At 34.4% G+C, this 24,357-nt stretch overlaps 1 protein-coding gene across 31 annotated transcripts in view; it reads left to right on the forward strand.

The window, feature by feature from the left end:
• The window catches only part of AKT3 (AKT serine/threonine kinase 3), a 395,069-nt gene that overhangs the window by 136,833 nt on the left and 233,879 nt on the right, over positions 1-24,357 (forward strand). For 29 of the 31 annotated variants that reach the window (XM_079905016.1, XM_079905021.1, XM_079905022.1 and 26 more), the window contains one exon: positions 9,446-9,571. In XM_079905016.1, coding sequence (XP_079761142.1) covers positions 9,446-9,571 — 126 coding nt within the window. Of the gene's footprint in view, positions 1-9,445; positions 9,572-17,093; positions 17,211-24,357 lie in introns of all 31 variants that reach the window. The other 2 variants (XM_079905018.1, XM_079905017.1) reach the window with 1 other exon arrangement.

The following is a 24,357-nucleotide window of genomic DNA, read 5'->3' on the forward strand; positions in this document are numbered from 1 at the left end:
CAGGGTTGTGTTATAGTGGGATTTCTATTTGAAAGAGCTTTTCTGGCATGAGTGTAGTCCCTGTTCTGCATAGTGGTAGGTTTATTCATCCATTCAGTTACTAGAAAATGCCAGCCTTCTCTGTGGTAGGTGCTGGTGGTACATGTAAGTAGGTTTGCAAATGGACTCAGCCCTTCCATGTTTGATACTCATTAAGACTGTTTATTGCAATGTAAGATATTACGTTGATTTTAATATTTAGAGAATATGATGTGGTGAAATGCAAAATATTTACAGTAAGGAAGTTGTAAAAATTTCTATTAAAGTCTTTTTAAATTGGTCCATTTCTTTGAAATAGTTTAAAATTCTGTTGGCCCTAGCTACTCTGTTAAAATACTGCAGGAATGACTGTATGCTTAATGCAGTGTGTGGAGTTGGAGACTTTTTCCTTATAATGCAGGAAGCAGATTAAAAAGAAAGCTTTGCTTTTGCAATCTACAAGGGCATAAATGTAAGCAAAATAATAATTTAGTTCACATTTAACCCAGCAGGAAGCTGAGTACAGATTGAGTAATTCTCCACAACATATCTACTGCTAAGTAAACTAATCTCACGGTTTATTCTTCATTAAATTGCCAAGATGCTGTTTTTCTGTTGGCTACTTTATATGTGTGCTTTGTTCTCTCTCTCTCTCTCCATTTTCCTTGCTTTTCTCTCACATTAAAACTTAATACTATAACTCTATTAAGATATTCTTATGTTTAAAAGAATAATTAGTAAGTATCACATTTTTGGCTTACAGTGTAATGTTTCCTAAAAACAAAGGGAACCAGGATTTGATTAACTAATTTACAGAATACCATGAAACAAGTTCCAGAATGTTTAAAGGTAGATGGTAATTGTGCAATTTTCTGGATAACAAAAGAAAATTATAAAGTAGACTAAGTACTGGCAGACCCGGCATTCTGAGATCTTAGAGAAGCTGGCATTCCAACATCTTGTGGTATTCAGTGCATAGGTACTTTTCTCATGATTGCTTCAAGCTTCAAAGCAAAACATGGATCCCAGGCTTCTTTAGGAAGTAGATATGAAAACTATATTTAATATAAAAATGACAAGTTCATGCATTATGCAGTGGAAGCAAAATTTCTTGACTATAATATACTTTTCAAAATAATCATGAAAGAGCATATGTGGTAAAGCAGAGGAATGTGGGTACATCTGGAAAGCATTTAAGGCATCTTGGAAGCATGATGCGAAATTACCGAAATTGTAAACACCTTCCATCTGGCCAGTTGCAGTGGTAACATTGACTAGTACAAGAGCAGACAAATCTCTCAGTGACCTTATGGGATAGTCATACAACCTGGGTGAAATCATCATAAAGATCTGATTGTTTTGCAATATGACCTCATGAATCAATACTATACAGAAAATCATGAGAGAAAAAGACAGGCCTGGGCAGTATCTTGAAATATGAAAGGGAAAAGTGTGTTATATGTTATGCTGGATGGAAATAGTATCATAAACTATATAACCGTGCTTCTCTGCTTGCATTGTCATGAGGCTTCAAAGAGGAAGGGGTGCAGGGCCTCATCTTGAATTAACACAGCAGCAAACCTGGATTGACACAGTTCATTTGTGAAACGTTGAATGACCATATGCTGATACTGCTTCCAGTCTCTTCCCCCACAGAAATGCATCAAACAGCAAATATTATTGAACACCTTTTTCACAAGGCACATAGGTTGCTATTTGGAAATGCCAAGGCATAGGAGATATTGCCATCCCTCGGTATGACCTCCTGGAGCATTAAAAATGATTAAAGAAGTGGAAGAAGTTTTCGTTTTGAATTGTAATTGCTCAGTCATCTGCTTTTCTCTAGCTCTATTTTCACTGCTGCCTACTATACTTAAAGCTCCATGAGGGCAGGTGCTATGTCTGTATCATTCATTGCTGCATTCTCAGTGCTTTTTTAAGTGCCTTTTTTTAGTAAGTATTTTGACACTCACTAAATATTTTTGAATGAGTGAATCTATTAGAAGCCCATTTCCCCAAATTTTAAATAAAAATGTTTAAAGAACCTTATTTGATCTGTGATGCTCATTGAGCAGTACCTTAAAATGACTGAGCTGGGCAAGAGTCATTAATGCTTTTGGCATGTTTTGCAGACATCACCTAATTTTCAGAGGCTGGCAACACACATCCAGAGCTGGTTAATGGCTGTTTGTTGAAGAGATTGTATAGAAGACACCATAGAATTTAACAATTTTAATTTACCCAAGGGCAAAGAAAGAACATCCTTGAAAAGGAGTTAATGAGAGGGGAATGATAACCTAAAAATTTAGGTTTGCAGGAGCTGGAAAAGAGTCAACATATATTTAGTAAGCACCTACAATGTTCAAAAGCACTTTCATTTATTAAAATTTCAGATTGTCCCTATGCAGTTGAAAAATTGTTATTATGCTAGCTCATTGCAATGTAGATAATACAAAAAAATTCTTTAAGATTATTTTCAAGACATCTATAAAACAGTATGATGATAATTTCAGTGAATAGAATAGAAACTCATTTCTTCTGTTCCCTCAGAGATAGAAATAGGGGTTTTACTTAGAACTAATTGGAATATGATACTTGGATCTGCTATATAAAAATGTAACAGGCAATTTCAAGAATTGCAAATATTTTATTATGTTTATCATTATACATTTCTTCAGTAACTATATTTAGTTATAAGATATTTACAATATAGCACACTATTATGAATTATATATTCGGTATTCATTTATTTATAGTGCTAATATTTATTTATGAAAATCCACTAGTGGAAAAAAGATTCTGCTGTGTTTTCTTTGAGGAAGTTCACATGTGTAAATTTGGTTGGCATCTGTCAACAAGCAGCAGAATATTTACAGTATTGTGAACCATAAAATTAAATAGATTTTATATTGAAATTAACATTAAGGCTCTTTTTGTCTTAGGTAAAAATTGACCCATGAAGACTTTTACTTAAGACCAATGGTTTCTTAAAATCATATAAATTTATTTTTATTGAAAGCTGTCATTTTTTGATTTAAAGCACTTTTTGGAAATTCTTAAAATACTTGTATTTTCATGGTATTGTACCCTGTGTATGTCATTTAATAAAAATAATTCAGAGAGATCTAAGACTTGTGCTTTTTTCTTTGGAAGACTAGTTACCTCTGTGATATCCTACCCCTATCTTTAAAAAAAAAGTAAAATGTATTAAATCAGTGTTGTGTTTTGGTATTGGATAACCTGTTTTATTTCTTTAGCTAGGCTTTGTTTGATATACCTGAAACTAGTTAAAGAGACTTTTTTTTCTGCTGATGGAGTAAACTTATTACTTATTGCTGCCTATTGCCTCATTTATGTAAATACTCCTGAATAAGTGCTGTATTGAGTAGTAGAATGTTTAACGTGAGGTGAATTGTAAATATTACCATAAATGATAATGGCTTCATTTAATAATAACAATAATAATCTAACACTTGTTATATGCCAGGTAATGTTCTAAGTCCTTTTTATGTCCTTCCAAACCCTTCAGGTAGGTACTGTTATGATTCTCATTTTTCAGGTGAGGAAACTAAGGTATAGAGAGGTTAATTTCCTGCAGCTGATAAATGGAAGAGTCAGAATTCAAACTCAAGCTATTATCCCTCAGAGATGACAAAGACAAATAATATTACATCCTAAATACTTGGATTGTGGGACTTCCCTGGCGGTCCAGTGGTTAAGATTCTGCACTTCCAATGCAGAGGACACGGTTTCGATCCCTGGTCGAGGAACTAAGATCCCACGTGCCGCGTGGTGCAGCCAAGAAAAAAACGTGGACTGTGATTAAACAAGAAAATACAATATAAAAAACTCAATATTTTCAGGAAAGCTAAGTTTCAGCTTTATGACGAGTCAACACAATAATGCCTCTTTCCTGACATGCATGTGAGAATGCCTTCAGCCTCTTCCTTAGCGAGTGATTAGCTTTTGAAGCCTCTGTTATAGCAAGTATGAGTGGCCATTGGTAATTTTAAAAGCTATATCACCTGTCTCTATAACAGAAACCATCATTTCAGTTTGCTTTAAGAAATTACAAGAAGTAAATTATTAAGTAAGGTAAGAAAGCTGGCAAAAGTCCAGAATCTGAAGTCCTCATAACTAAGTAAAACTGTGAACTCCAGTAAACAGCTCCTTCCAACCCCACATTTCATAAATAGGATTCTCTGCTATTTATAGAAGTGATGTGGATTTTTCCCTCTGTATGCATAAGGTATTAACTATGAATCTCTATACCACTCATGCCAAGAACTTAATCAGTAGGGTTTTGTTTGTTTGTTTGGTTTCTGTAAACAAGCCTTTGGTTATAGTGTTGAGACGCTGCATTAGTTTTCTAGGGCTGCTGTAACAAATTACGGAAAATTGGGTGGCTTAAAACAACAGACATTTATTCTCTCACAGTTCTGGAGGCCAGAAGCTAGAATCAAGGTATCAGCAGGTGTAAGCAGCAGGTGTAAGTTAGAATCCAGGTGTAAGGCTCCCTGTGGAGACTTCAGAGGAGAATCCTTGCCTCTTATAGCTTCTGATGTCTTCAGATAGTCCTTTGCTTGTGGTGCATCATTCCAATATCTGTCTCCGTGGTCACATTGCCTCTTCCTTTTCTCTATGTGTCACATCTTCTGCTTCACTTTTATAGATATTTGTAATTGGATTTAGGGCTCACCCAGATAATCCAGGATAAGCTTCTCTTTTGAGAAGCTCCTCTTCTCAAAATCCTTTTGCCATGTAAGGTGTTATTCCCAGTTTCCAGGGATTAGGGTGTATACATACATTTTGGGTTCACCATTCAGTCTACTACAGAAGCCAAAATATCAGAAACTTTGTTAGAAATTATATGTTGTGATGTTCGTAATAGCATGCTTCAAAATATAGAAAGCCTCCAGCCAAGGAGTATGAAAGAATTGGAAGCACGCATTAAGGTAGATAGAAAGTTGTGATGGAAATCTTGTCCAGGTGTAACTGTGGTGCTTGCTGACAGTGCATACAAATTTCGAATGTATATTGATGGGTATCAATAGAACAGTCTCTTCAGAGGCCTTGGTACCCCATAAATGCTGCTGCTTTATTTAACAAGACTTTCTCCCCATTATAACCAGGCTGTCTCTTAAATTAGTTGAAATCTATGGGCTATAAATATAAAAAGATGATGCAGCTTGGTTTTAATGCAGCAGGTATAAACTTAGGTGTAAATGCTATGCTTAAAAAATAAAATGTGGTTGACTTTTAGCAGTCTATCTAAAAGGATTTGTGGCAGAGAGGGTAACTTTATTCTAGGCACTTAGCGCCTGTAAAAGCCAGGACTTTTTGGCCATATTTTTAGAGCAGCCTGAGAAGATGTGCCTTATTTGAACTTTCACTGCCTCAGCTGAGTGAATTAAGAAAGTGTTCCATGACCAGCTGGACAAGATCCAGTTTTCTTGGGAACCCCAAGGCTGCAGGAACAATTCTACTTTGCCATCAGTTAACACAGTGTCTTGCCAAGGTGTTGTGAAAAGCTATAACTTTTTTTATTCTTTTAAGCTAGGAATATTATCCTTCTTCTGTACTGGGTCTGGAAGGTGGCAATAAGCTCACTTTTTTCTTTTATTAATACCTTATGAGTTTGTGTCCTCATAAGGCCCATTTCTTTGAGCCTTGGTTCCACTTTTGGAACTAGAAAATGAATAATTAGGCCAACACATCATGCTATTATATGAGCTTTAGTTAAGAATGTTTATAGGAACCTATAAAAAAGGATCCACTTTCAGGAATACTCAGAACCCTTCTGCAAATTTTAGGGGGCACCTGAAATCTTGTGTAATACTCATAAGCTTTATGAGTTAGAGACCATTTTTTGGGGGGAGTCTGTAACTGTGTTCCTAGCACCTAGAATAAATTAGTAAATACATGAATGCATCCAAGCACTTTCTCGGAAAGTCCATTCATACTATAGATGAAAAATGACAAGAAAATAAAAATTACCGTCAGGAGTCTTCATTGAAAGTTTGAGATCCACTATTAGCTTAGCGTGACAGTACAGTTGTTGATTAACTGAATCAATTCAAAATTAGTAATAAAATTTTGTGAGAAATACTTATTTTTATTTAATAAAGAAGGGAAATTTTGACTTTCCAGCTTTTCTTCTGGGTAAATGACTATCTCACAGTCTGGGTATAATCTATTACCTGTCAGGGATGCATAATAAATTTAGTTTTAAGAACTTTTTGGTAACCAGAAGTCCTGCTATAAACCACATAAAATACTTTAAATTTCTTAAGATTTGTTTAATAAAAAGATAAAATTTTGTGGTGATGTTTTGTGTCTTTCATCTGCACATGTAAATACTTAGTGGCAGACAGGAAATTGTTCGTAGAAATGAAAACTTTTATTTCTTTCAATTATACACTTTTTTTTTGTTTGTTTGTTTTGCGGTACGCGGGCCTCTCACTCTTGTGGCCTCTCCCGTTGCGGAGCACAGGCTCCGGACGCGCAGGCTCAGCGGCCATGGCTCACAGGCCCAGCCGCTCCGCGGCATGTGGGAGCCTCCCGGACTGGGGCACGAACCCATGTCCCCTGCATCGGCAGGCGGACTCTCAACCACTGCGCCACCAGGGAAGCCCTACACTTTTAAAATAAATGTATTTAGTACTCTTAAAAAATAAGAAGAAATGATGCATGAGAAGAAATGGTGTTATCCGATTTTTTCTTTAAAATTTCCAAAATGAATTTGTTTCATTTTATCTTTGGTATAATTATTAAACCATTATTATTTAGCTTATCAGACTTATAGCACTTTGTACCTGTATAAATTTGTTATTGTTTTAAAATAGCATTTGAACTCTAAATATATTACTAATTAGAGAACATTTTATATTTTAAATTTTATATAGGAATACTTAAATATGAATGGAAAAATAAAACAATAAATACAATCAAGAAAGGAACTGTTTCATTCTTTCATGGGGACTGTGGGTTTAGCATTCTGGTTTTATAAATTTGGCCTGTGTTTATTCATATTAGGGCCATTTATTTTTAAGTAAATTAAACTGAGGAGGGGTGTCAGGTTTTCCTTTTCTTTCCCTTAAGTTCCTCTTGTGTGCTTATATACTTGTGGGGAAGATATTCATATACATATTTATTCATTTAGTACGTTATTATTGAGCATTGATAAAGTGGCAGGCACTAGGTTGGGCACTTGGAGTGTATCACTTTAAGGAAAAAGAACTGACAATGTTTACTTCCGACGGTTAAAACTGAGTTTTAAAGCAAAGAGTAGAATTTTGGAGAACATATCTGCCATCATGAGCCTCACAGCTTCCTACTGCCTACTTTGATTTGTAGTGATAAGGAGTATGATCGTATGATGAATTGTGTCAATATTTGGAAGACCAGTATAACTTGGTGGACTAGTGTTTTCTAAATGAACAGTGAGTGATGTTACAAAATCATGCAGAGTGTAAAAGATTCATTCAGTGTGAAATACAGACCAGTGGACTTCACATAGCAGAGTACAGAAAGTTCATTGATAATGGTTTCAAATTCCACATTGCAGTTAACCTTTTAGAAAGTGACTGTTTGTCAAATGCTGGTGTAGTATCAAAGAAAGACATCCATAACTATCTGAATACTCTGCCCTTTTCCAGCTACACATCTGTTTGAGCCAGACTTTTTTTTTTCTATATTTCAATCAAAACAACATACCATAACAGGTTAAAGCAGGTATGAGACTGGCTGTCTTCTGTTAAGCTAAAGATTAAAGAGACTTGCAAAGATGTAAAGCAGTTCTGGTCTTCACACTAACTTTTTTGTTTTAGAAAATAAAACTATTTTCATAAAAATATTAATGTTACATATAATGAGTCTATTGTTACTATTAAAGGAAGTAATAATTTAAATTTTCTTTTCAGTTTCTAATACAGTAAACATTATAGATGTAATCTACATACACAAACTTTGTTGGGTGTATTTAAATATTAAAAGTATTTAAGGGTGTAAAGAGGTCTGAGATAAGAATTTGGAGAATTGCTGATTCAGAGGAATGACTCCACATCTGAAATACATGTTCGGGGTGAGATTATGGAAGAGCTCACATTTTATACTAAGAAACTGACACTTTACAGTAAACAGTAAGGAGTCAGAATATTTTTGAGCACAAAATGATATAATGAAAGCAGTACATAACAGACATTAGAATTATCTGGAGGTGATAGATGTATAAGATGGAAGGAGGGGGATGAGTAGAATGGGAGAGCAGTCACAGTGCATTAGCAGAAGGGCAGATGTAAGGTGTTAGGGCAGTTTGGGTTGGCTAAACGAGAGAGAGAGAGAGAGAGAGAGAGAGAGAGAGAGAGAGAGAGAGAGAGAGAGAGAGAGACTTGTGAAGGCAGTATTGACCTACCTACTGATAGGATAAGGAGAGGAAACAGTCAAGTGTTAGGTTTGAGCTTCGATAACTGGTGTCGAGAAACGGATTTGTAGGGAAAGCTGAACTGCTTTCAAATTTTTGTAGTGCTGTGATTAAGCACTTGAGATTGAAAAGCCAGGTAGAAATATCCAGTAGAGAACTGAAAATTGAGACCAGGGAGCCTTCCAGCTCTTAAGAGTATCATGGAACACCGCTGTTGCTTAAAATTTAAAAGAAGTATGAAGTAAGCAAATGGTGATCCGGTTGTTAAAAATTTATATTTTGGTGACTAGGTGATCGCTTATATCAAAATCTGATAAAATATACATTTATTGACTATTATGTGCTTGGCACTACCATGTGTTCTTAGTTATTACATTTGTGTGCATGAGTGTGTGTATGGTTTTTAAGCTCTATTAACCCATGTTCTTTCATTTCTGTGACTTGTTTACAGCATTTGTACAGTTTTTTCTCATTCATAACAATAAAATGTTGTTTAAACAAGTTACGATCAAGATTTAACAATGAAAACAGAATTTTTCCCTTTCTTTTAAAAAAATGACACAATTAGTTGTGGTACATGGAAGAGAAACATCTATTTCATGTCCCTCTTATGATAAGTGTTTTTTCATTGAAATTCCTTGATACTGTGTGTATGATTTATTTTCCAAGGCTTTTTAAAACGGCTGAAAATATGCTCTAACAACCATCTGATATGAAAAACTGAACAAAATGTGTACTCAGTTGAATGATTCTCTGAAGAAATAATGGTGCAAATGAATTATCAAAGTGTGAAATCATTAAAAACAAAACATGTTTGGGTTTTTATTGAATCTTAATTGCAGGCTTATGTATTTTCTTTTGTAAACTAAGTTAAAAGAAAATTGCCTATCTAAATTTTTGGAGGCCAGTGTTGTAGGACTTATATTGTACCATAATTTATTTTTCACATAAAAGCTGCTGTTCCTTTTTTCCCCCAGCATTAACATGCATGCTTTCCTCATGTAGGAGAATATATAAAAAACTGGAGGCCAAGATATTTCCTTTTGAAGACAGATGGCTCATTCATAGGATATAAAGAGAAACCCCAAGATGTGGATTTACCTTATCCCCTCAACAACTTTTCAGTAGCAAGTAAGTTAATTATAACTGTTGATTCACCTTGTATTTATTTATTTGTATGGCCTTATGTGTCACATATCATGGGATATATGAAAAGCCTATGAAAAAGTTTAGGTTTGTATTTAATAGAGAAATTTTCCGCTTGGATAGAATTTCAGTTCCTTAGCATAGGGATTATCGATAATATGTGGTCTTATATAATGCAAAATAGTTTAATATTTTTTACAGTTAGAACTTTGTGATAAAAACAATTCCTCAAATACATACCTCAAGTTTTTCTCTATAAAGTGTAAACAAAGACCTTTGAACTTGGTTGCTGGACTGAACTTCGTTGTAAGATGTTGCAGTACTTAGTGCATCTCTAATCAAAGTTTCCTATCATAATTGTAGCTCTTTTGATGGATTGTATGATAAGAAACAAGTGATTTACATTAGACATTATTTTCTGGGGAGATTTTATGTTTGTAGTAAATTTTTCTTCCTTACAAATATCTAAAAAAAGTTTGTAATTTAAACTTATTTAGAAGTTGTATATTTGCTTGAACATAGCACAAAATAAACTGAAAGATGATGATTATAATTGTCATGACCAGGCTTTCAGATTGTTCAAATTACTGATTAATCAATGAAAGGAGTTTTCTGTGTTAATTTAGGAGTAAAGCATTTTAAAAGTTATGTTAACTTAAAACAAACTTGCGTAAGAGATAAAGTTTGTACCATTGGGATAAAATCTTTAACTAGACACCATTCTTAATTTTAATTTTGGCTGTATGTTGTTATCTATTAGCCACATTTAGAAAAGATGTGAGGGAAAATTAAAGCAAAAAAATAAATTAAAAATATAATAAATAGCAACATCAGAAAATGCAAGGTAGTAAAAATCCTTGAAGATTATAAAAGTCATTTTATGATTATATAGAGCCCCAGTTGTTTTTATGGATACTTTCTTTCAATTTTTTTAAACAAAAAGGTAAAACAGTAAACCAAAGAGTTTGTGAAATCTTACTTAAAAAATAAATTCTCTGTTTATATAAGTGGATTGTTCCGTAGGGAATTTCATGTTTTAAAAAGTGAGAATACTGTTGTATTTGTGTATTAATTAAGAAAATAATTTTTTCTCTTCACCAAATTTATGGCTTTCTTTCAGAAGAAAATTATTTTAAAAATCCTATTGTCATTTGAAATAATATCTTGTACTTTGTATTGACTTTAAGAATGCATTTTCTTTCTAAAGATCTTTTGTGCAAGCATTTGCTTTAAAGTGATAGAAATTGGCTTTTAAAACATAAGCAACATACATTATCATATCTGACCTAAAGCCAGTATGGTTTCTTAGTTTCTTCTATTTTACTAGCAAATGCTATTATTGGTTTGTCTGAAATAATTTATAAAGTACAGAACTCCTGTATCTGCTGATCAAAATGCAGCATTCTTTGACCTTATGAAATTTCACACCTCAACAAGTTTTAAAGACATACTGTATGTCACAGTCTGCCAACATCTGCTCTGACACTTCCACTGGCAGAGGCTGAAATAAATGCTGCACTCTTGAGGAGAAAACCTATTTAGTGACTGACAGTCAACTTATCCATGAAATTAATACTAGTCGACATCTGTAATCTTTGTTTGTATAATCAAGTAGTTGTGGATAGTTGACTCAAACTAATAAGTGAAGTTATAGACCGGCTCCTTAATTTTTGGAAGGGTGTTAATGTGGATCTTACACTAAATAAACTATTTTAAATTGATTATTTTTAACGCCTGACGTATTGCAATTGTAAGTTTTATAAATAATAATTATCTGAGGAAATAATGTGTAGTGAAATGGGCCCTGGTTGAAGAAATAGTTCAAATTTAAGCTCCACCAAAAGCCATGAGTATGACCTTGGGCAGGTCATTCTCTGAGACGCTGTGGTCTTTAGTCCCTTCATCAGCATAGTGAGAACATCTGGATTCAATGAATTTGTAAGGCCCTTTTGTCTCTAACATTCTGTGATTCTGAGGGGAGTTTGAGCAGGCTCTTGAAGAGTGAGTAGGAATTAAGCAAATTAAAATAGAGGTGAAGGATATTCCAGGCAGAGGGTAACAAAGAATGTTTTCATGAGATATTAAGAGAAGGAACAGTTGGAGCCAGAGAGGGTTACTCCACTAATAGTTTCCCTTTTGTCCTAGCCCACTTTAGTATATGAAAAAAGATACTCTTATATGAAAAAAGAAACTAGAAATACAAGGTATTTCGAAGCTACTTTGGGAAATGTTACATATACACATGTATTCCATTCATAGCTACAATGAGTCCCCTATTTTTCCTGATAATTAAAAATGGTACTTCAAAAATTAATCTTTGTGGGTGTTAATGAAATTTTACCAAAATAGGTTTTTTATCCATATGAAAAATATAAAATATGAGAACTAGAAGGGACTTGGAATTGATCTTTCCAATCTTCATGAAGTTTCAAATTCCTTTTCTTCTGATTTAAAATTTCCAAACAGATAAGTCTTTATACTAGTTGTTTCTACTTTCCAGTCCACTGCAGCCTAACTTGCTTTCTTACTCACTTGATTGAAACCACTTTTTAGTAAGTTCTCCAGTGACCCCTTAATTGCTAAGACTAGTAGACATTTTTCAGTTCTTTTTTTCCTGAATTTATATCTGGGATATATTTTATACTTCTGATTACTACTTCCTTTTTGGGATGATCTCTCCCGTTGTGTTCTAGGATGCTTTTCTTTCCTGGTTTTCTTCCTTTGCCTATTGCATGCATTTTGATATCTAACTGGATTCTGGCCAAGGGCTGTTCTCACTATGTACCCTCTCCCTGGATGGTCACATTCACATTAAGGTTTCAGTTACTCCTATTATGCAGCTTGCTCCCACACTTATGTATCTTCAGGGCAGGCCTCTTTTCTGAGCATTAAGGTACTATATTCAACTGACTGCAAGACATCTCTACCTAGATATTCTTTTGTAGTCAACATATCCTAAGCTGAATTGAAGATAATTTTGTCAACTTTCCCCCCTGTAAGTCTCACTACCTCAGTTCTGTCTTGAGCAGAAACCTGCCTTCCATGCCTTTTTTTTTCCTTCAAATCTTCACCCCACTCCCAATTCATTTCTAGTCCTGCTGGTTTTGCTTATTTCTTTAACTTACATCCTTCTCTGTAATCACCCTCGAATAAGCCCTCATCATCTCTGCTATAGATTCTTAACTATAGATCTCTGCCTGTAGTTTCTACCACTCATATTCTTCCTTCACATGACTGTCAAAGTGATCTTTCTAAAATTAAGTCCTAACTATGCTGCTTCCCTGTGAAAGCCCTGCCCTGGATCTTCATTGCCTACTGGATAAAGTCCAGATTCCTTCTATATCACACGAAGATCTCCTCAATCTGGCCTCTGCTTTCAACTCTTGCCTCATCTCTCTTTTGCTGTCCAATTATACTTTGGCAGTACTGAACTGCTTATAATTCCCTATATAAACTATGCTGCTTTCCTACTCTGAGCCTTTGTTTTTGCTGTTCTGTCTGATTGGAATGTCCTTCTGTCCTCTACTTGCCGGAATAATTTTTTTTTCGTCCTTTAAGACAATTCAGATTTAAATCCCTATCCTCATTCCTTGCTAAATTATTCCTCTCTGCTCTTTACAATGCCGTTATCTTTTGTTGTTATCACGTTGTTTCTTGGTTGTCTTGTTCATGTGTATGTCTCGTCCACTAATCTGTGAGTTATTTTAGGGGAAAAAGCCTAGTGTTATATCTCCTAGTGCCTACATACTAGGGTTTAATAACTGTTTTTGAATGAATGCCTGAAAACATCTAGTCCAGATTTCTTCTTTTTTAGATGAGAAAAAAAAAAGCCTTTGAAAATTCAGTGATCTTTTTAAGGTTGCCCTACCAGGTAGTGGTAGTTAAGTATCAAGATTAAAACTCAAATCTCTCTACCATCATTTAGGTGTTATCTCCCGCTCTGCGCTAGCCCCTTGGCCCGCCTCCCCCCACAATTCCCCGCCTCTATTCTGTGACATTTTCCCTATCTAGAGCTTTGAGATCTGATTTTGGGTCAGATTCCAACTCTTAAATTCTAAATATCCTTTGGCATATGGATTGTCAACTCTCCAACACCTATAAAATGCGGATATCAGTATTTGACCTTTATCCTTTTTTGGGTGGAGCAAATGTGAACTATATGTGTAATTGCCTTCTAGATATACTATAGAAATGGAAGTAAAATAATATTTTTTTCAAGGAAATTATATCTCTAATCAGAATTATGGTTAGGTAAGTTACTAGGAATTTATCATTGACTCTGGAACACATTTGAATAGAGCATATAGCAATGGGAGGAAAAATGAGATGAATTTTATAGAAAATAAATGCTGTAGAAGTTGAGAGAGTAGGTAAAGGTAAGGTAAGGTGACTAGATAAGAATTTACACATGACATAAGGTTAACATGAGCCCAGAAGGACAGGTGATATTTAGATTTTTGGAAGAAGGAAGACTTTCTCAGTGAGGTTAACAACATAAGCAAATATGAAGTCTGGAATTAAGGAGTAGCCTGTTTGTGAATAGTATAGGCAATATGCTAGATGGATAGAGAGTTTTTGTTGGAGGAAAAAAAGTTACGATTAGATAAATTGTAATCAGGTTGTGAAGGATCTTGAATACCAGTTTGATATTTTTAATGGAAACCTGTTGAAAACCATTGGTGGCTTTTGAGCAAACCATTGGTGGCTTTTGAGCATTAGGTGTCCAATCACTGTTTGATTAAAAAAGAACCTATATGGTTATAGTGTACAGTAGAAGGCATTCATCCATAGATGAATAGTTTTCTTTCTCTTTCTACCATGAGTCAATCAGTCAGCTACGGATTGTCTTATTTTCCCTATTTTCCAGTCTCACTGCAACCATCCTAGTTCAGTACTTCATCATTTCCCCCCCACCCCGGATTATTTTGATAGTCTCTTAATACATCTCTTGCCTTCAAGTATTCTCCTCTCTGGAGTATTTGGAAGCAATGCATAGGATAGATTCATGTTCAGAAAAAAATCTTCCCTTGCAAATATCATCTTGCTCAGAAGAATCTTAAATTTTCTCCATTTTCACAAGAGGAAGATGAATTTTTTCATATTTATGTTTATACAGTAAGAAAGGAATACTTACTGTATACTGTAAGTATTCCTTTCTTCTTCTATTAGTCCTCAATGTTCCATACATTTTTGGGACCTAAATTGCTAGATTTCATTAGGTTCAATTGCATGTGGAATTCTAACCCTGCTTTTGTTTTGAGTGATTTTTAGACTATATTATGTATTTGATCATTTGAAGATTTGGTGCTTTTTTCCCTCTAATTGGGTTCAGATTTTTAGGAAAACAGACAGTTATATCTGGTACTAGGTGCATCTATCTCACTGTAAGGAATGTCTTACTTAAAAATTAAGTGAATTACTATAAATTTAATCAAAATTTCTTCCTATCCTTCATTTTTATGGGTGGTACTATATTCATATATTTGCAAAATTTAACCCATAAACTAAGTTTAGAATTGGGAGTGGAGAGAACCTTTTTTAAAAATCACTTTAGAAGGATATAGTTTTTAGAAAATGTTAAACAGTATAATGCCATATTTAGTCACATATTTCCTTCCTCTCATTCAAGTCACACTTCAATCTGATAAGAAAAAAATTTTCAATAGAATTTCTACTCCTTCCTCCTTTTTTCTACATTGTACAACGAATGTGCACAAAAGAAAATGTGTAATACCATTTTAATGGATTTAGAGTTTCAAATCCAGCTCCTCCTACATGTGAGAACAACCCTCTGTATCTCTGAAAGATTTAATCAGTTACATGTCCTTTATAAACATAAATTTATGTGTGTATCATTTGAGTTTCCTATTAGATAATCTCACGATTTTAATCAGGTGACCTGCTCAGATTTTGGTTAGAGCCTGTATTTCCCCTAATACAGGAAAAGATGATCTCTCACCCCTCTTTTCTGATTTACTCTAGAGCTAATCTATTTAGTTGTAGTCTTTACCTTCTGAGCCCCATTCATCAGCATATAACTTACTATGGGATCTTATGTAGAATCAAGGGAAATGATAAACTTCCAGAGCACAATCACTGTGTATTCTCATTTTAAAATTTTCCTATAACATTTATTATAAGATCTGGTATATTGGAAGGTCACTTGGCTTGGAGTCAGTAGACCTAAGTTTGAGTCTTGGTTCTGCTACTTTACTAGCTATGTGACCTTGGGCAAATGGCATAACTTTTCTGATCTTCGTTTTTCTCATTAAACGTGAGGTTATCTACTTCTCAGGATTATGGTGAGGGTTAAATGAGATGATATAAGTGAAAACACTTTGTAAATTATAAATGCTATACAAATAAAAGTAATAACATAAGATAGAATATGCTCAGTAATATTTTCTTAATTGAGTTAAATGGCAGCCATTTTCCCCTCTCGAGCTAAGTTACATTGGAGTAGGGTGGAAACTACTCTATTGGGTTTTCTTTAAAGACCATTACAAGTTTTAAGTAGAACCTGTCTACAACGAGGTTGAAGTTGAGACCAGCAGCTCTTGTTTGGTTTGGGGAAAATTTTCAGTTTTATTTAATGCCGAAGACTATTGTCTGTAGAGGCTAGTCTTCCTTATAACTAAACAACATGAGCTAGACCCCTAAACCGTGCCCGTAGCCTTTCTGGAAAACGAAGAAGACATCACTGCAGCTGAAAGGGCAGCACCATTTGGATTGACCTCAGAGGAACTGGGTGCAGACCAAATTCTTTAATTAGAAGTTTTAGTCAGAAGTTTTTTGTTTTTTAATAAAAGTAATAAATCCTCAAATATCTTTCTGACTGTTCTAAGAGGATCCTTTGGTTACCATCCACTGTGGAAAATTTTTTAATTAATTTGGTTCTCCCGTTAGATAATTGCATTTTTGTAAGATGGAGTTTGCAATGGGGATTGTTTTTAGGGGAAGCCAGGCAAGGAGTGATCAATGTTAATAGCTTACGTTAATGTGAGGACATAAAAGAGATCCCAGCAGAACCAACCTTACTTCCTCCCTTCCTTCATCCCTTTCTTTTTCCCTTCCTCCCTTTCTCATCTTCTTCCTTCTCTCTCTGCCTGCCTCCCTCCCTCCCTCCCTCCCTCCCTCCCTCCCTCCCTCATTCAACTTCCCCTAAGGTCAGCAATCAACTCTCACTTATCCAAAGATACTTATGTAAAGAACACCATACATGTAATAATTTTCACTGAATTCTTCTTAAATACTTTTAAATTAAATTGTTTTTAAATATTTTTACCTTTCTTTACTTCCTTTTCTCATCATCCTAAGTAACAACCTCACACGCTTTGTTCTGTTTTGAAATTTCTTACCTTATGTGCATATGATTTAAAGTGACACAATTTGGAAACATAGGAGTTATCACAATTAATAATTAAACATATTTTTAGGAAATCTAAGTTCAAATGAATATTTAGAAAGTTTTTATTGAGGGTTTATTGTGTTCTCAACATTGTACCAGGTACTGAGGGAAAAAAGAAGGAAATAAGGAAGGAAACCAACCTTTCTTTGAGCGTTACTATGTGCCAGGCCCTTTCACATATGTTATCTCATTTAATCTTCACAACAACATTCTGAGGTAAGTATTATGTTCTCCATTTTAAAGAGACTGAGAGAGATTATGTGACTTGCTTTAGGTCACTTATCTGGCAAATGGCAGAGCCAGAATTTCAACCTGTGTGTAACAGGATGCTAATCTTAAAGCCTGCGTTCATTTCATTAATCCACAGACATACGATGTAGCTCTTGGATTTGAAGAATTTATAATCTAGTACCAAAAATATGCCACAAACCCTTGGAGTTAGTATTTTGTGATTGGTATTTTGATGGTTCAGTTCTGAAGTAAGTTTATAATTAATATATTCAGTAAGAGTTTAGGAAAGGGAGGTGTCATTAAGGACTAGATCATCAAGAAAAGCCTCATTGAAAACTGAGATTGTTTGGAGAAATAGTAAGATTTCAAAAGATGGCATATATTCCAGGTAACAGGAATAGCAATAATTTGAAAAAATTATTTCTAAGAAACTTCAGCTGAATCTCTTATTGTTAATTTAAATGGGTATGAAATCCTCAGATATGAATGAAATCTCCAGATGGTATGTTATTTCTTTATCCCTTTATAGAGTGAAAAATATCAAAGGAGAAAGAAGGATAAATGATACGAATAAATATGGCACTTGAAATATTTAGCAGAATGCCATAATCATACCAGATACTTTGTTTTCTTAGTGTCAGAGTTAGGCATTCGGTCCCCTATTTGCTTACTTGGCGTTTTACATGCAGTTTCTGTAGTAACATTGCTATTCATCTTCTCTTCTAGTAGAATATAAAATAATCTTACTGATGCAAATAAATATTCTATTTTAAAATATCATCTTAAAGTCAATACTCTTTTTTTAGCTAAAAATATTTTGAACTGTAGCTTTTAGCTTGGAAAGGGGCGCATCATCTATCTGTTTATTTTTTCAAAATCCAACCTATTTTGTGTAAGAGAGCTGAGGTGGTGTGAATGCAGAGTGATTACTGGGTGTGGGGTGGGAGGATAACCACCTGCAGCCTGTGTGTAATAAGCAGCTGTGGTGGATTTTCGTATAATTTTTTAATATTAAATTAATTATTAATAGGTCAATATACTTCAGTTTTTCAAATAAAATTTTACTGAATGTATAACACTCAGCTAGCCTTTGGTGCTAAGGATCCTTGTACTGTTGTTTTATCTTATTACTGATCCTAGAATTTTCCTCTATGATACCCTTCCATATCTGAAGAGTAAAAATAATTCTTTTTACACACATTTCTGAGTATACTCATTTATCACCAGATTACTTCTATAGATTATTTTTGGTTAAGTTAAATGTAAATAAAACCTAGCTGCCTTATTTGTTTAATATTTGTTTTTTAACTTAATTCTTTTTTCTAAAAAGTAGAGCTTTATATGTAATTACTTTTTAAAAAATGTAAATTAGGGAATTCCCTGGTGATCCAGTGGTTAGGACTCTGCCCTGTTACTGCTCTGGTCGAGGAACTAAGATCCTGCAGGCTGCATGTTGCAGCCAAAAAAAATCCCAAAATTGTAAATTAAAAAATGATTATATGCCCATTATATTTGCTGCTTTAATCCCATCTTACTTATAATTAATACATATGACATTAACAGAGACTTAAGGAAGTAAAGGAAGAGAACTAACATTTTTTAAGTGCCTACTATGTATGAGGTGCCTTATTTACAGGAACATGACAAGAAAAACATGAAATGAATATTACCTTAAAAAAACCAAACTAAATAGTGAAACTGAGACCTAGAGAGATTAAGAAACTTTCCTAGAGTCTCAAAGCGAGTACATTGAACAATTAACTATGATTTGGATTCTGGACTAACACCCGGCTTGAATGCATTTAATCATAAATGGGGTTCAGAGATAATGACACTCTTCAAGTAATGTATATTCAGTACCACAAAAACTTCGTTATATGTCAAGTATTATTAACAGTAGGTTAATAGCAGACTGTCATTGTTCTCAAGAGGTATATTTTATTTAACTGTGAAATTTATTTATACTACAGCAGAGGGACAAGCATGGAGGTGGTAGCCAGGTGGCTGATTATTTGATAGAAATTTATTATGTAATATTGGGCCAGTCACTTCACCACCCTGGTGTTTTATCATCTGTGATGAGAAGGAGTTGGAATGAAGAATCTCTGAAGTCTTTTCTTCTAGAAGTCAATGATTTGCCTATCAGCAGCAGATAATAATTTCTTGGAACATTCAGTCTATTGAGAAGTAATAATAATAATAACCACTTGTTGAGCACCTGTGTGCTATGCACTTTATATGTATATTACTAGTCCTGCTGACATTTTTTCAGGATACATAATATCTCTATTTTATAGCTAGGGAAACTGGGCTCATAGAATTTGCCAGTGGTCATGCATCTAATAAACTTTGGAACTGAAAGCTAAACCCACAGCTTTCAGGTGTCAAGGCCAGTGCTTTTATCACACCACTGCTTAACTAAAACATCTCTGGCTGCTGTAGGGTCTTCAGGGTGCTGAAAGCAGCTTCTGGCTGCTGTAGGGTCTGCATAGGCAGTTCAGAAGGTGTGGGCTTTCCATGCCCCTAGACTAGATTATATGTTAGCATCATAGATCAAATCTTGTCATTCTCAACTAGTATATGAAAATATATTTCAGAGCTTTTGGATATTTCCATTTAAGGAAACTGAAGCTTAATGCAGAGAATTTAGTAGGTGAAGATTTCAGCCTTCTTCTTCCAATTATATCAAAGAAGTCATAGGAGAAACACTAATTTTTAGAGACAGAATCATCGGATATTAGTACGTATTATATTATCATTGCATTTTTAACAAACTAGATTTGAGGGACACATTTTTTATCCCACTGCAGTTATATACTAAATCGCTGCCTTTCTGTTTTTCCCCCTATATCTTTATGCTATTTTAAAGCATTTGTTATATTTTGAATAAAGTTAAATGAGGCTCAAGGCCACAGTCAGGGGAAGGACCTTTAAGCCTTGGAATTTAGGAAGGATAGAGAGGCATTCTTTGGGGTTGGAAATAATACATAATCAAGCAGATGCTAATGAAAAAATGAAATGCAGAGCATGAAAAAAGAGGCAAGGGTGCCTGTTTGAAAGTTTTATGGAGGAGAGTACATTGCCCCTTTATTACAATAATGTTTCTGCACTATAATAAGGTCTTTCATTGCAAGTTCAGCTTTTTTCATTCATTTGTTTTGTGCTCTGCTTCCTGTTACTAATTGTCAGCACAATGGTCTTCCAACTATGAAGTCTCAGTGTCCTTTTGGACCAATTTGTCATTGTCTTTCTCCCTCACCCCCAACCCGTGCACTATTACTATGGTTGCATTTTTAGACATTTTTAATGTTTTAAAATGGCAGTGCTTTTGAAACATGCCAGAATAGTTCATGCTAATTGAATCATCCAACCAGCAACAGTTATTGCTTCCAAAAGCACACTGATAAAGTTTCTGTCTCTATAGGATATTCTTATAAAGTAATTAAAATATATAATTCTGTATAACATTATTCCATTTGCGTTGTTTCCTTTGAGCTTTACAATCGTCCTATGGAAATAGGACATTTTGTTAAAATATTTTTGTTAAACGGTATTATTTGCAGATCTGCTCTTACCTCCTAAATTCTTTGGGATTTCTGTGCCTTTAGGAACTTACATTTCTACGGTTTTTCTGCTAATGGCTCTCTATTCTTATAGCTAGATTATTTTACATGACTAAGGAATCAACAATGTTGGCTTAGATTGACAAACCTGAAGAAGTTACGATTCCGATAACTCTAGTTACATGTTAATTCATGTTACGTTTTTAACATTTTGGTCAATAAATATTTCAAATGTGCTCTCAGCTTTGTATCAATAATCTAATATTGACAGAAAGACATTTTTCCAATGTAACTTTGGCCAGTTTTCTTTGGGGGAAAACTGTTTCAGTACTCTGCATGTCACCTGTTTCTATCACTTTAGTATTGCAGAACACTTGAAAGTGAAGTATATAAATACAGCTTGTTATAAATAAATAAACCTTTCCTTCTCTCTTATAAGCAGCTAACATTCCTAAAACAATATGTGACATACTAAGAAGATCCAAGAATTTAGAGCTAGAAAGCCTGGATCAGAGACTCAGCTTTACAACCTTAATGACTTGATGATTTTGAACAAGTGACTTAAAAATCAGACAGCTTTCATTTTCTTTTTTCTATTTGTGAAATGGAAATGATGAAAATACTTTAGAACTTTATTGGGAGAATTAAGTGAGAAATAATGCATGTAATATCTTAATGTTGTGGTTAAGCTGCTAATAATATGCTAAAATAAAGACTTAGTAGTTATTTATTGAAAAAGAATGAATTTTGGAGAAATATATAATGGAAAGCATAGTTTCCCTATTGACCTAAGTTGGCAAAGATGAGATTTTTTTCTATTCTGCTAGAGATGAATGAGCAGATTATCCCAATGTATGCTGTTCATTTGGCTTGCAGTGTATCAAACTAAATTATAAATTAAGTATTTTTGTACTGTTACAAAGAGGCAGAGACCTGTTTATGGCTGGGTTGAAACTTTTTAAATGAGTTTGAGTAAGACTAATCAGGCTAATAGTATGTAGGACAACTTGGACAGGGAGAGAAGGCTGGAGAAAGGGAGACCATCCAGGAGGCCATTTCAGGGATCCAGATTTTGGTAATAAATTCTCTGGTTGGGTGTTAGCAGTGAAAAGAAGGGATGGTTTGTTACAAAAGAACTGTTACAGTGAATGTTGCAGACTGGGTTGAAGGAGAATCCAAGACGACTGAGGATGTGTTTCTTGGATGATTAGGAAGGTGATACAGAAATAAAATGAATGGAAACATTGTGTGGACGTTGTAATTTTCAGTTTGGAAGATTAAAAGAAACACCCTTTTAGATATGTTGAGAATGAGGAATAATAGGTCCTCAAAAGAGAGATGCCAGTTTTGCCATATGGAAATGGAGCTCGATGGAAAGGCTGGCACTAGAGGGGCAGGTTTAAGAGTCATCAAACGTCAGGTGATAATTGTGGCAGAGCCATGAGAGAGACTCTGAAGAATGACATCCAAAGTCCTTACCAGGTCATTGAAGGTCTTTTTGATCTCATCTTCTACCACACCCACAACTTACTTTACTCCAGTCACACTGGACTTGCCATTTCTCAGACATGTCTGTGGGCTCTCTCCAACTGTGGGTCTTTGCTCTTACTGTTCCTTCAACCCAGATCACTCTTTCCACAGATGTCTGCATTGGTTGCCCATTTCATTAAGGAATACCCTTTCTAAATAGTCTTTCTAAAATAGTACCACCTTCCCTGTCATTTTAACTTGTTGCCCTGCATAATTTTTCTTCATAGTACTTATTATCATCTATTATGTTATAAATTGTTTTGTTTATTGCTTGACCACTTATCTCCTCAGTAAAATATAAGCTTTATGAAAAATAAGGACTTTGTTTTCTTCACTGCTGTATTTCCAGTGCCTGGCTTGTTGTCAGGCATGCTATGAGCACACAGTAAATATTTGTTTAATGAATATCTAAATTTACTAAGGATAAAATTATCATTAAAGAAAAGCATAACACAAAGTTCTCAGCATAAGGGAGCAGCTCAGTTCTAAGGAAGAATCCTTAAGAAAGAAGATTAATGAATGGTCAGAGAGTTGCAGGTAAAATCAGGCAAGTCTGTGTCATGGGGGCCTGGGAGAGTGACTCACAGGTAGGGAGCCAGGAGCATCAGAGGCAGCAAAGAAGTGAAAATGAGAAAAAGGAAAATGTATTTGATGAGAAGATTTCAGGAGACTGGTAGAAACCACAACTTAGCTAAATGGTTAAGGAATATGTAACAAAGACCACTCTTGTAAATAATGTCTTTTAAAGGGAAGGAAAGCAGCATTCAATACATGTGCATCTTGCTCTATGTGTATATTTATTATTTGTTTACCCTGGTATGCATTGATAAGCAACTATGAAGATGAGTAGAAATTGTCACATTGATACATGGAAGCTTGAGGTATTTAAGTTGTAAATTAAAGTTGATACAAAATAAATTGATTATTCTAGTAGTGATACCTTTAAACTTCAATGCCCAATGAAATATTCTGAAGTTTAACTTGTGTTCAATGAGTTTAATTCACTAGAAGGGTCTTTATTTTAGGTATTCAAATATACACTTTATTTTTAAAAAATAATTTCCTTGGACATTTTTGGTACATACTTTGAGGAAAGAATCTAGTAGTATTTTGGAAGGAGTTTCTGTTTTTGACTTCTTATCGTAAAAATTTTCAGACATACAGGTAAGTAGAGAAAATAGCTTACTGTACTCTAATGTCTATTGTATTGCAAAACAAACAAACAAAAAGAAGAACCAAAAAATAGCTTGCCTAATGGTATATTAGATGTTTACATGACTCTTACAACTCTGTTAGGAAATGCCTCATGTCATTTTCATTATCTTAAACATTGTCCCACAGTGACCACAGTGTATTTTTACCTGAAATTTCAAGTATGTGGAGGGTATGCAGAGAACAGTTGTTCTAGAAGACTCTTGAAGTATTTGTTTGATTAATTAGAAGCAAGATATGGTGGACCAACAAGATGGAGATATGTTGATGGGGAAAGTGTTGGCTCTAAATGTACTTTTGGTAAATGGTGGTATCTGTGGTTACCATATTCATTAAAGAAAAACATATTAGGAGAAGTTCACGTTAACATGTTGTGATTTCAAATACAGTTTAAATCCACAAGTAGTATCCATGTTAAAACCAAAGAAGTAAGATTTATGATAATTAAAATGTCAGAATTTGAAATATGTATCATAAAGTGAAAACATCTCCTAGAGTGGAAATAATGTTAGTGACCCAGTCTTACTTCCCTCTTGTATAGAATTTTGTATTTTATAAAATAACTTTTTTTTTTCTTCTATTTCCTTATATGGAGAAGGATATGTTGACTCTGGGTAATAGGTAAATGATTCAGACCCAAACACTAGAAACATGCAGCTGGACCAATGCAAGTTTGGGAGTCACTTTTCTATCATTAGTAATTGAAAATTTTTATTACCGCTAGCTTTACTGGTATTGCAGTTTGTGAGATCCAGCAGTGAAAACATCCGGATGCTCTGCTGCCCTCCTTGCTGCGTTCTTTCTCTTCTGTTCCTCATTTGAATCCA

The sequence above is a fragment of the Stenella coeruleoalba genome (genome assembly GCF_951394435.1).
Source record: "Stenella coeruleoalba genome assembly, chromosome: 1".
NCBI classification, from domain to species: Eukaryota; Metazoa; Chordata; class Mammalia; order Artiodactyla; family Delphinidae; genus Stenella; species Stenella coeruleoalba.